Genomic DNA, 12,590 nt, shown 5'->3' with positions numbered 1-12,590 from the left:
AATTCTTCTCATGAGTTGTTGGAAATTCAAATTTCTATGTCTAATATTGTGCCACATTGTAGCTTGGGAGATATGATTCAATGGACTCCTTCATCGTCTGGCATCTACTCTGCTGCTTCTGCTTGGGATAAGTTTCGACAATCCAAACCTACAGTTGGTTGGTCTAAACTTGTTTGGTAAAATCAAAATATTCCCAAGATGAGCTTTATTCTTTGGTTGGCTATTAAATGCAAGCTTTCTACTATGGATAGAAGTATAACTTTTGCTCTGTCGGTTCTTGTCACTTGTGTACTCTGCTCTAGTGCTACGGAGTCTCATTGCCACCTCTTCTTTAAGTGTCCTTTTACCGATGGTATTTGGTCTTCGGTGCTATTCAAGTGCGGTGTCCCTTGGCTAAGGCTCCCTTGGCCTCTTTTTGTCATGTGGGCTACTAGGTGTTGCAAGGGAAAATCTCCATCTTCGATAATTTTAAAGTTAAGTCTTGCTGTTACAGTGTATTATGTTTGGAGGGAGCAGAACAACCGTCGATTCAAAAACTCAAGTCAACCCACTACAGTGGTTCTCAACTCAATTAAGTCCACCATTAGACTTCGATTGAGTTCTTTAAAAATCACCCATTCCGCTGCTAATGACTCTACTTTACGGGAATGGAATATAACTATGAATAGTTAGTTTTTTTTTTTTTTGCTGCTTTGATGTCGCGTTGTTAGCTTTGTTGTTTGTTTTTCTTTTAGTTGCAGCTCTTTGTTGCATGTTTGTAATTTCAACTACTCTTTGCTGTTTGTATTCTATTTTTCTCATCAATATATTTTATTTACCAAAAAAAAAAACGCAGAGGAGAGAGATGAAAGCCACACTTTCAAGGGAGAGCATTTGGCTCTCCCATTTGGAAAATATAGCAGTCAGCTCTCCTATTTTGGGAGATAGAAGCAGACGTAATGTTGACTAAAACATGGGGCATCATTTGGAGAAGGTAGCAACTGCTCTTTGGTGCTCTCCTTAGGCTGCATCATTTGTGTTTTCCTTTGAGCAATCACTCATATTGGTGTTACGTTCTGTAGCTTTTGGGAAATGAATTTAGTATGTATTTTCGTTTTCACACAAACTGAAAACCAATCCAAACCAACCCAACCATTGTCGTTTTGCAATTTTGACTTAATCAACTAGGTTGGTTTGATTTCGGTTTAGGCCCAAAACCGACCCAAACCAAGCCAAAACCCACCCCTACTTTTTATGGTGTTCTTTTTTTGGGCCAAGTTTTATGGTGTTATTTTTAATTTTCATCTTTTTTCGGTCAAAATCCGAAAGAAAGGTCACATTATGAATGTGTATACTTGTCTACTTATTATTTATCCGACATTTCTTTTGAAAAAGCATTATTCAAACTTCAAAAAAGTTACCTGCACTACTTTTAAATTCATTTTCTATATATTTCTATATATTTAGACGGTTAATAATAACTCTCAGACTCTTAATTGCAAAACTATTCTCTTTTCAATAAAAAAACCTTTCTTCTTACCCCATATATAATTTTTTTTTAAAAGTATTCTTTTACCACACAACTACAAAAAGATAACGTGGAGATCAAAATTTTTAAACTAAATTTATAAATTAAATGATGTGGTTGTGAATGATTAATTATCTTTTAAGTACATATTAATATGTTTGTTCTTTATTGATAATACGTTATCTTGTTTACAAATATAATTTAAAAATTTAGTATTTATAACATTATTTACTAGCAAAAACAAAACACGTATCAAATGTCACAATTCTTGTTAAATTTTGTTCTAACTAAAATACCAAAGGTCCAAAAAATCAAAAGCAAAGAAGGGGAAGAGAGAAAGAGAAGAAAAGAAAAGCAAACGGCGACGAGAGAGGGAAAAGGAGAGGGGAAAGACAAAGGAATCGAAAGTCGGCGCCTCATGTCTCGTTAGCTTAGCCGACCAATCATCACGTCCTTTTCCCCTCCCCCACCACCTCCTCCTCCTCCTCCCCCCGCCCACCAAAATCCCTCTCTCTCTCTCTCTCTCTCTCTCTCTCTCTCTAACACACATACACACAGAGTTTTCCACTTTCTTATAAAACCCTTACTCCCTCTCTTCCCTCTCATTTTCTTCTCCTCCAGTTTTTCCGTTCTTGTTCCGTTTTATTTTTTGTTTTTAACTTCTTTAATTCCTCTTCTCTGTCTCTCTGCGGTTTCTTCCGTATATATTTTTTCCCAATCGGAAGACGCATCGATTCTATTTGAGATCTTCCCCAAAAATCTTATCTTTTTTGGGTTTTAATTTCTGGGTTTATTTGGAAATTGATTTTTTTTTGCTTCTTTAATTATGAAAGGCGCGGTTGTTCAATCGGTTGTTGAAAGGGTTGAAGACGGCGATAAGGAGAAGAAGAAGAGGCGCAGATCCAATCGCCGATCCAAGCAAAACAATTCCACTTCAGGTACTTCGATCAATTTCCCCCTTTTTTTCTCACTGAGCAAAGATTCATTTTTTTAATTTTAATAACTGGGTTTTTTGTTGCTGGGTTTTGTTAGTGAAACTGCAATCTGAGTTTTTTGAATTAGTTTAAACAGAAATATGATTTGTGGGTATTGGTATTTTTTTTTTCTTCTGTTTATCCTTATGTCAGTAGCGTATTGGTGCTGTTTGGCTGTTGGGTAATATAAGTCCTGGTCAAGGAGTGGGATTATCCTGCAAATGCTAAGGTAATTACTGCCTGATTGGATAAAATTGGACTTCGATGGAGATATATATATTGTTCTTTGGGTTATATGCATTCTTAGCATTGAATGCCTTTCTGAATTTTGTTTCTTATGCTCATGTAAAACACTGTTTTGATTTGATTTGTTCTTTTTTCTACTCTATCTGTTTGTCATTTTTGTTGGTTCTGAATTTTATTTTCTTGTCTGTTTAATTGCAGCAGCTAGTCCGATAAATGAAATACGAGGTGAAGTATTTGAGTGCCTGGCAAATGGAAGTATGCCTCATCATGTAAACACATCCTTGAAGCAACTTCAGTTAGACATGCATTCTCCATATGAGCACGGAATGATCAAAGCATCTAATTTTGCCTTCAATTCATTGCCAACAATGCACATCAATGAACAAGTCAACCACGAGGATGTGCAAATTTTGGTATATCAGCACTCTCTCCAATGTGATCCTTCCGAAAGAGTTATTGCAAATTCTTGTCCTAAACCCTTGGCTTGTAGAGGATCACCTGCAATGTTCAAGGATTTCCCTCCTCATAACATTGAGAGTCATGCTCGGAGAAAATGTTTTACTTCACACTGGCCCATAGAGGCTGTTAATGATGCTCTGGAGGTATATTTATTTGGTTTTAGACTTTAGTGTGCATTTTCCATGCGAGCTGTTTACTCATTACACATGAACCTGTTTGAAGTTGTATGGTTGCTGAAGAAAATGATATTATGTAATTTTTCCAGAAAGGTGATGCTTTCAGAGCTGTGTTTCGAGTCAATGCACACAACCGACTTGAGGTTTGTGATCTTATTCTTTCTATGTTTATATTCGGATATGTTCTGTGGGATTAGTACCTCTCAATTCTTCAGTCATAAACTTCTTACCTAGCATGCATGCTATGTTCTGTGCTTGTAGGCCTATTGCAATATTGATGGTGTACCAACGGATGTTCTCGTTGGAGGACATGCTGAGCAGAATAGAGCTGTAAGTCTGGAATTATTTTCTTTTACATATTGCATCTTCACTTGGAAACCTTTTAACTTGTTTGCTTTTTTGTCTACTATACTTGCAAGTAGTTGGCTGCCTCATAATGTTACTGTACCACGTAGGCTTCATGATTATTATGGATTGATTATGGTGACATTCCTTTTTGTGGAGAATACAGTTCAATGAGTTAACAATTGCTTTGCATTGATTTTTTACATTTAGGTGGAAGGAGACATTGTGGCGATTAAGGTTGATCCCTTAGTGTTATGGACTAGGATGAAAGGATCAGCTGGGACTTGTACCAGCTCTGCACTGGTGGAGGATTTTAACTTACCACAAGAAGCTAATGAAATTTCTGGTCTTAACTGCAAAGGTAAAGATAAGGTAGACGAAGTGAATTTGTATGATAATGATAGAAGAAGCCTGTTTCCTGAGAGGGGCTCACATCCTGAAGAAAGTAACACCCTTGGTGAATCTGTTAATTCAGAGCGAATTGGACAAACAAGTTATGATCATATGACTGGAAGGTACCCCTCGGCTTCAGATTCTTTACGAGCAGGTTCTCATGGTGAGCAGAATGAAGTTGCAGTTGCGGTAGAGTGGATGTGTGCCACGATCAGTTCATTCCCTTCAAAACGACCAACTGGCAGGGTTGTTGCTATCATTGAAAGGTCTCCTCGTCGAGACGCTGTTGTTGGTTTTCTTCATGTTAAGAAGTGGATTGCTTACAGGGAGGTTTGCAGAAACGACACGAGAAAGAACAAAAATGGATCATTTTCTAACAACGAGTACATCCAGATGACCCCAACTGACCCCAGATTTCCAAAAATGGTGGTCCTTGTGAGAACCCTGCCTGATTCGATCAAGAAAAGATTGGAGAATGGTGATGAGTCAATCGAAATGGAATTGTTTGCTGCCCGAATAGATGAATGGGATGAACAAAGTTCTGCTCCTCAAGCTGTCATCTTGAATGCTTTTGGGCGGGCAGGTGAAGTACAGCCACAAGTTGAAGCAATTTTATTCCAAAATTCAATTAATTGGTCTGATTTTTGTCATGAATCACTTTCCTGTCTTCCTCCTCTCCCATGGGAGGTGCCTCAGGAGGAAATCAAAAGTAGAAAGGATCTTCGAAACCTGTTCATATTTACCATCGACCCTTCCACTGCTACTGATCTGGATGATGCTCTCTCAATTGAGAAATTACCCAATGGAATTTTCAGAGTTGGTATCCACATTGCTGATGTGTCGTATTTTGTTTTGCCTGACACACCCTTAGACAAAGAAGCTCAATCTAGATCAACAAGTGTGTATATGTCACAGAGGAAATTACCAATGTTGCCTCCTTTGCTCTCAGAGGATATTGGTTCGCTTAACCCAGGAGTAGAGAGACTTGCATTTTCAATTTTCTTTGACATCAACCATGTTGGGGATGTTGTTGACCGATGGATTGGCCGCACTGTAATAAGGTCTTGTTGCAAGCTATCTTATGAACATGCTCAGGAGATTATCAATGGGAAACTTAATTTGGAAAGTTCTAACATTTTAGGACATGGTCGTCCTCAGTTGCATGGCCATTTTGAATGGTCTGATGTAATTAGATCTGTCAATGACCTTCATGAAATTTCCAGAGTTTTGAAGGAGAGGAGGTTTAGTGATGGGGCTCTTCAGCTTGAAAGCTCCAAAGTTGTTATTCTGTTTGACGAAAATGGAGTTCCATATGATAGCATGTATTCTGAATGGAAGGACTCCAATTTTCTTGTCGAGGAGTTTATGCTTTTAGCAAATAGAGCAGCGGCTGAAGTCATATCTAGAGCTTTTCCTGAGAATGCATTACTGCGGAGGCACCCAGAACCTACTATGCGCAAACTCAGGGAATTTGAAGCATTTTGTTCTAAGCATGGTTTGGAATTGGATACATCTTCTTCTGGGCAGTTCCAGCAATCATTGCAGAGAATCAGGGAAGAGCTCAAGGATGACTCTGTTCTATTCAATATTCTTATGAATTATGCTACAAAACCAATGCAGTTGGCTTCTTATTTTTGTAGTGGCCAATTAAAAGATAGAGAAAATGATTGGGGTCACTATGGACTTGCTGTTCCTTTGTACACTCATTTTACGTCACCACTGCGTCGGTATCCAGATATTGTGGTGCATCGCACATTGGCTGCAGTTATAGAGGCAGAGGAGTTATTTTTGAAATGTCGGAGAATATTGAATAATTTAAGCAGGGGAGATGAAGTTAAAATGAGATGTTTCACTGGTATTTATTTTGATAAGGATGTTGCTGAATCCTGTGAAATCAAGGAAGCATTATTGGCAGCAGCAATAAAGCAAAGAGTTCCCTGCTCTGAAATGCTTGCTGATGTTGCCGCTTATTGCAATGAAAGAAAGCTGGCTAGTAGACATGTCAAAGATGCTTGTGATAAGCTATACATGTGGGCCCTGCTGAAGAAAAAGGAGGTACCCTTTTTTTTTACTTGTACTTTCTGAGTTGTATTTGGATGTTAAAATCTATGGCTTCATTGTTACTATTTAGCTGTAAAGCAGTGCAAGAGTTTCTGCCCGTCTTTTCATCACCAGTAACCTGATATAAAATGGTGTTTATGTATTTTTATGTGCCTAAACCAACTATTGCGTCCCATATTATACTAACGATGTTGTCACCATAACATAATAGTGTTACCTGACCTCAGATCACTTGGTGTTGAACAGACTCATCGCATCCTCATTTTATTAGCAATCATTGTCTTCATTCTTGTTTAGTTGAGCTAGATGGTTCCTACTGTTGTTTTGTTCTGCTCTCATTTTGCATTTACGCACTAGATGCTTTAGCTTCGTTGTCTGTGCTTAATGTCTGGCTTTTTTTTAGCAGTTGCAGATTGTCCTATCAGAAGCAAGAGTATTGGGTGTAGGACCTAGGTTCATGTCCATTTATATTCACAAGCTTGCTGTAAGTAGCTTTTATGGTGTCATGTATTTTTATGCCAATATAGTATGGGTATCCATTTGCAATTGACTGTTACACACTACGTGCCTTCAGGTTGAACGTCGAATATATTATGATGAAGTTGAAGGCTTGATGGCAGAATGGCTTGATGCGACGTCCACAGTGGTGCTGAATTTATGTTCTAACAGACGCTCGCTTAGGAGAGGTAGTCCTGGTAAATGGAGGGCACTTGAAGATGTTGCCTTGGTTGTAAGACCTTATGGCCTCAAAGCTGAACTAGGCGGAACTGGAAATAGTTCTAATGAGGGTGCTGGGACCCAAGATGTTGGCGGAGCCACCCATAGTGAAATCGATCCTTTGGTTTTCCCCCTTACACTGCGTGTTCTTTCAACCATTCCTGTAGTGCTTCATGCAGTTGGAGGGGATGATGGACCCGTCGATATTGGGGCAAGGCTGTACATGAGCTCATATCTCTGCTAGATTGGGGTTTGAACTGGTTAACCTAGTTGCCGATTGATGGAACTTACAGAGACGAATGGTTTATTACAGATGAATGATAACAGGTCAGGTTCTGTTGCTTATAGGAATTTAGTGTATAGACTGGATAGAGGTTTAGAAGAAAATAATAACTTTGTGGTTTAGATATCCGCTGATGCTCTATGGATTTGTCTTATGGCGAAACATTTTGTGGAAGGGTGTTGATAATGGAGAAAGGGGGTGTGTCTTAGTCTGTGTTATTGGCTTATCGCAGCTGTTTTTGATAGAGCTGCTTGCTGGAATAGGCCGCTGTTTTTGTTGGCCAGTCTCGTCCAGTGTAACTCGGTGAATATGCGCCTGCTGTGTCAGGCCCTTTGACACCGAGTTGTTTAAGCCAAAATTGGGTTGGGGGTGGTTAATTTTCTGTTTTTGTTATTCCTGGACTGCTGCCCAATAAGGTTTTTGCTGTTTATGATCTGGTTTGTTCTTGTGACATGAATATGGGACTGGCAGTCTCCAGTTGAATCATATGCAATCGCAACACTTATGTGAATTACAGTTTCCAACTTTATTTGCTGTTTATGTTTATGCCATGGATTAGGTATTGCCAACTTTCCAGTGTTATTTTGGATGACAGTTTTCTTCCAAGTAATATGATTCTTCACATCAAGTGTGTAATAACTAGCAATGATATTGAATTCACCCCCAACCCAAAGAAAAAAATATATTAACTTTTTGTAAAATTTGGTGAGGCAATAACCCCGGCGCTTGCCACGTCATTATTCAATATCCAAATAGAAATAAAATTTAGCAGAGGGATGGCATTGCAATATATTGTAAGTTGATATATGACATTACAATGTTTAAAAGATGAGACATGATTTGTTATAGGACGTAAAGTTGAGACATTACAATATTTAAAAGATGAGACATGATTTGTTATAGGACGTAAAGTTGAGATAGTAAAATGTAATTTACTCTAATAATAATGCAGACCAAAAGAGTAATGACATTTACTAGTGTCAGTGCTATTAAAATGCAAAATGATTTTTACACATCATTTTTAGCTGCTCAACATTCCTCATTATTTACCGTCACATTGGATAAATCAAATTAAAATAATTGACATGAATAAATAAGGGTTTGTGAGAAATTAAAAACGTTGTCCGTTCATCATTTCTCTTGAAATTTCTTTCATATATCTCAGTTGGTTAGTTGGTCAAACGGCAATTTTTGAGACTGTTAATAGAATGACTAACATGCGTTTAGTTATAAGTCGTTTAAGCACTCTCTAGAAAAGTAGATATTAGATATTTTTTCATAATCTACTTTTAAGTGATATTTTAGAAAGCATTTGGATTTATAATTGAAGATTAGAAGTTTCAATGTATATACATAAAATATTTGTTAATAAATTTGGTGTTTTATTTTGTTAATTTGATTGAATAGATGTGAAGATAACGAAATATGGTGGTGGTATTGAGAACCTACCAGTATTCATGACCCTAAGATGTCTACTCCGCCCCCTACGAGTTCATCCAGGGTATGATTGTAATTTTCTTGCAAGCGTGACATTGGAAATAAGAGTGATACTGTCTTATTTTTTCACCCCATTTTAATAAAAATAATAATGACATATTTATACTTTTAGATCCTTATTTTTAAATTTATTATAATCTTCCTATCCAAAAAATGGAAAATGAATGAAAAAACTGAAAAAGCTTTAGCAACCTTTCACTCTCTCTCTCTCTCTCTCTCTCTCTCTCTCTCTCTCTCTCTCTCTCTCTCTCTCTCTCTCTCTCTCTCTCTCTCTCTCTCTCTCTCTCTCTCTCTCTCTCTCTCTCTCTCTCTCTCTCTCTCTCTCTCTCTGTGAATTTTGTTTGGGTCTATATTTAACATTGGACTTTGTGATAATGGAGGCCCAGAGATGCCAAAGGAAATAAAGACTTGCCCAAACCTAGTCGATAGGCCCGAGATAAGTGAAAGCTATTTTCAGCAAGGACATAGACCACATGCCTATGATTGAAATGATGGGCAACGGAGAACACCTCACCACTAGCCAAGAAGCACTTTTCAGGAGCATAAATAAGTAAATAGGTGATGACTCATTACCTTCCGAAAGATATCAGCAAAAAGTAAGACCTGAGAAGTCGGGCCAAATTTTGTATAAAATTAGAAAGGGACACTAGAGATAAGGACACTCAACCAACCAATCAAAAGACATTCAAACTCTGCTCTCTAGCTAGTTCATACTCTGAAAGCTGAATTTTGTCCAGAGCCAGTCTCTTTTAGCTATAGTTCCCTCAGGCAAAACCATCTTTTGTCAAGTTTAGAAGCTTTGCTACCTTCTCTTAGTGTTGTAGTATCGATTCCCTCTAGTAAAACTCTCTTACTTTTCATCCTCCAAAGCTTACCAACCACTGTAAACACAAAGAGAAGCGGTCGAAAGAAGTTTAACCTTGATGGTGGAGCCTTGCGGCTAGTTACTATGAGACAACATGTATTTCAGGGACTATGGGTTCCCCAAAAGCTGGTGCTGATTGATGGGTGGTCTCGTGCACTGGAGAAGACTGACAAAAGAGACAACACAGGTTGTAAGTTATTAAATAACTGGAAGAGAAAATTTAAGGAAGAGTTTAAAGAGATAAGACTTACAGAGGTGTCGTCAACCTCCGCATAATGAAGCATCTCCCCAATTGTTAGATTGAACTAGGATGTAAGAGTCATCACCATGGCTGGAGGAAGAGTGGAAGTACCTCCGCTTGCCTAGACAACAACATAAGTGAATGATCAGCCTTTGAAATTCAGAAAATACAACTTAACCAGTGTTGAGGAAGAGAAGTGTACCTCTGAGGGCTCAGCCCGAGAAGGAAAGGGATGCGCCAATCCAGCTGGAGGAGAATAAGGCTCGAGCTAAGAGGTCCCCTCTGCTTTGGTATCCTATTTCAAGAAAACAACAAAGATTTAGTAAGAGTATTAAGGAAAGTGAACTTCAAAATAAACTTAGTACTCAAGATTTGAAAAGTTATACCTTTAACTCCTCAAAGATCTTGGTGAGGACCTCATTGTTGTCATGTTGCACTTCTCTGCCCAACTGCGTTTCTTTGGGAGTGGGGGCAGGTTTCTTAGTAGCTAGAGGCCCTAATTACAAAAAAGAGAAGGGATTAGTTCAAAACTTAGAAGAATCAAGGTTAAAGAAAGGAAACAAAATCCATAATACTTACTAACAGCTTTTTGTTTCTTCCTGCCCTCTTCAGCTTTCTGAGACCTATTCTTCTTCTTGGTAGGAGTAGTTTTTAGGCCAGGTAAGGCAAGTTGAGCTTGGGGCCTCTCCTCAGGCTAAAACTGCGACGATTCCACCACAGAAGCCCTCGCCCGACGAGGGGCCCTTGTTTCCACTTTAGGCCCAACTTCAGCCTCTGATTCACTAAAGAGCTCGGAAATATCCCCGGCATCCCCAGAAGTATGGATGGACCCTACACCTTGCCTTGCTACATTCGCAGTAGCCTCTTGATGTACCAAGGCATCTGCAGCCTCTTCTTCTTGCCCGACATCCATTTCTTCAGTGTTGCCTTGGGCTGCAAAATCAGAAAAGGGGTTAACAAGCGACAAACTATAAAAGCACTAAGGTAGAAAAGGAGCAAAAACTGGTTCTTTTAATTAATGGCCTCATTCCAACTTTCGAACTCATCTTTCTTGGGGAGATACTTGAAGAAGACCTGCCCGAAGAGTCTATTGTAGGCCTTCCTAATGTGCTTATCATACTTCTTAGACCACTTGGCCTCCCACCAAGTGGCAAACTGAGAAATGCATTCGAAGTTCAGGGCCACAGACTTGTGGGTGATCCTACTCATCACCTCAAGGCTGGGCCGAGTTGCCTGAAAAATGAACTCAGAGGGAGAGCGAATATGATATAAGGTCCCGTAATGCAAAGAGTTGAAGAAGGGCACTAAGATTGCCTACCTGAATTCCAGTTGTCTACCACAAAAGTTGGGGTGGTAGACCTTTAGCACACACTCATATCCAGTTCGGTCACTTTGAACTCCCCAAGTTAAATCTTTCTGTTAGATGTAGCTGATGAATTTTTCATTACACGAGCTGCTGGCATCCTTGCAGAATGAATCTTAGAAAATTTGGTTCGAGAACCAAGGGTTCCTCCTAAGCACAGAGGCATAGAAGCACCCCATTCCAAATCTGACCGAGTTCGACATATTCTGAAGAAGTAGAGGCAAGCGAAAGCGGAGTGATCGGTGGTGGAAGCCTCTGCTAGGATTCAGGCTGGAGCCACGCCCTGAGGGAATTCCAAGTTGGTAGCCCGAAACTGGGGAAAGTACCACTAGAGCCAAAGCTGCACCATTTATGTGGCCCTATTGACATTAGTCTCGAATGGCTCACCCTTTGTCATTTCATGGAGAATGTGGTAGAGATGTGCCAAAATGAAGGGCCTCGTCGCGACATCGTTAAATGAATGCAAAGCTTAGTGGGATCTACTCCAGCTTTACACCCTTCAACTTGTTGGGGAACACATGTTTGTTTAACCAGTAGATGAAGAAGTAAATATGTTCCTGGGCCTTATCTACAGTAAAAGAGGGCGGGGTGAACATCTTCTTGGCAAAGAAGATGAAGCCCACGAAATAAGTCCTATAGCTTTTGAAAGTGGAGGAGTTGTACTCCAAGTGGGTGATTGGCTTAGAGGCCTGTGAACTTTCAGCTGTTGGGCAAGAAGGCGTGGACTAGTCGTGTATGATATCCACACACTTGCCCGAGGGCCTCAAGCTGAAGACTTAAGTCATGTCCAAGACTGTGGGGGGTCATAGAACCCATTATAAAATTGAATGTATTTGTCCCATTATTCCAGAAGAGAAGTGCAGTGGCTAGAAGCTCAGGCTTGGCTGAAACAGTGACCTTGGACATCATGATAAGCTCATAAATGCCATTCGACATCCATTGCTGCTTCCAAATTGGCTCTAATTCATCTAGCCACTAAGATCAAGCCTCGTTCTTCACCAAAGGAAAGCTTATCCTGAAATTCGACCACTTGGAGGCAAATATCCTAGCCTCGGTAAAGTAAAGGTTGGGAGTAAACCAATTGGCAGTGGGGCATATTGTTCTCTACTGCAATTAAGACTTTGTCAGTCCAGGCAGGCCCCAGAAAGTGCACCCCTTCATCCTCAAAGAAGATGGATAGATTCAGCCTAGCTTGAGGGCGATGAAGACTGCTGAGTCGATGATGCAGATTGACGATTCTTTCTCCAGATTCACATGCAGGGTGAAGTTTGGGGGGACATGGTTGATTTAGAAGAGAAGAAATGAAAGTGATTGATGGCAGAAGGTAAGAAATGGATGAGAGTGTAAAAGATTCGAGAGTTCTAAAAATTCAGAGAGATGGGTTTGCTAGAAGTGATGGTCGAGGAAATTTAAATGGAAGCTATTTAACGGGCAGTTAGTTAACGTTGGAGATCATGGGTTGG

At 39.5% G+C, this 12,590-nt stretch overlaps 1 protein-coding gene across 8 annotated transcripts; it reads left to right on the top strand.

Moving 5' to 3' along the window:
• Positions 1-1,843: 1,843 nt before the first annotated feature.
• LOC126604144 (DIS3-like exonuclease 2) lies at positions 1,844-7,690 on the top strand. 8 transcript variants are annotated; one of them, XM_050271265.1, is made up of 8 exons: positions 1,845-2,445; positions 2,926-3,329; positions 3,452-3,505; positions 3,624-3,692; positions 3,918-4,068; positions 4,183-6,155; positions 6,565-6,645; positions 6,736-7,690. In XM_050271265.1, the coding sequence occupies exons 1-8, from the start codon at positions 2,334-2,336 to the stop codon at positions 7,120-7,122; spliced, it is 3,231 nt and encodes a 1,076-aa protein (XP_050127222.1). In that variant the 5' UTR covers positions 1,845-2,333; the 3' UTR covers positions 7,123-7,690. The 8 variants fall into 8 exon arrangements, with proteins under 8 accessions (XP_050127221.1, XP_050127222.1, XP_050127226.1 ...); XM_050271269.1 differs by adding an exon at positions 2,638-2,710 and having other exon boundaries at positions 2,929-3,329; positions 3,918-6,155; XM_050271267.1 differs by adding an exon at positions 2,638-2,710 and having other exon boundaries at positions 3,918-6,155.
• The last annotated feature ends 4,900 nt before the right edge of the window (positions 7,691-12,590 follow it).

Source organism: Malus sylvestris, chromosome 15, assembly GCF_916048215.2.
Source record: "Malus sylvestris chromosome 15, drMalSylv7.2, whole genome shotgun sequence".
Taxonomy (NCBI): domain Eukaryota; kingdom Viridiplantae; phylum Streptophyta; class Magnoliopsida; order Rosales; family Rosaceae; genus Malus; species Malus sylvestris.
This window is presented reverse-complemented; position numbering and strand designations above follow the sequence as displayed.

Coding starts and splice junctions, on each gene's coding strand:
- LOC126604144 (XM_050271261.1), top strand. CDS start 2,334: ATGAAAGGCGCGGTTGTTCAATCGGTTGTTGAAAGGGTTGAAGACGGC. Junction 3,330..3,451: donor CTGTTAATGATGCTCTGGAG/GTATATTTATTT, acceptor TAATTTTTCCAG/AAAGGTGATGCTTTCAGAGC. Junction 3,506..3,623: donor ATGCACACAACCGACTTGAG/GTTTGTGATCTT, acceptor CTGTGCTTGTAG/GCCTATTGCAATATTGATGG.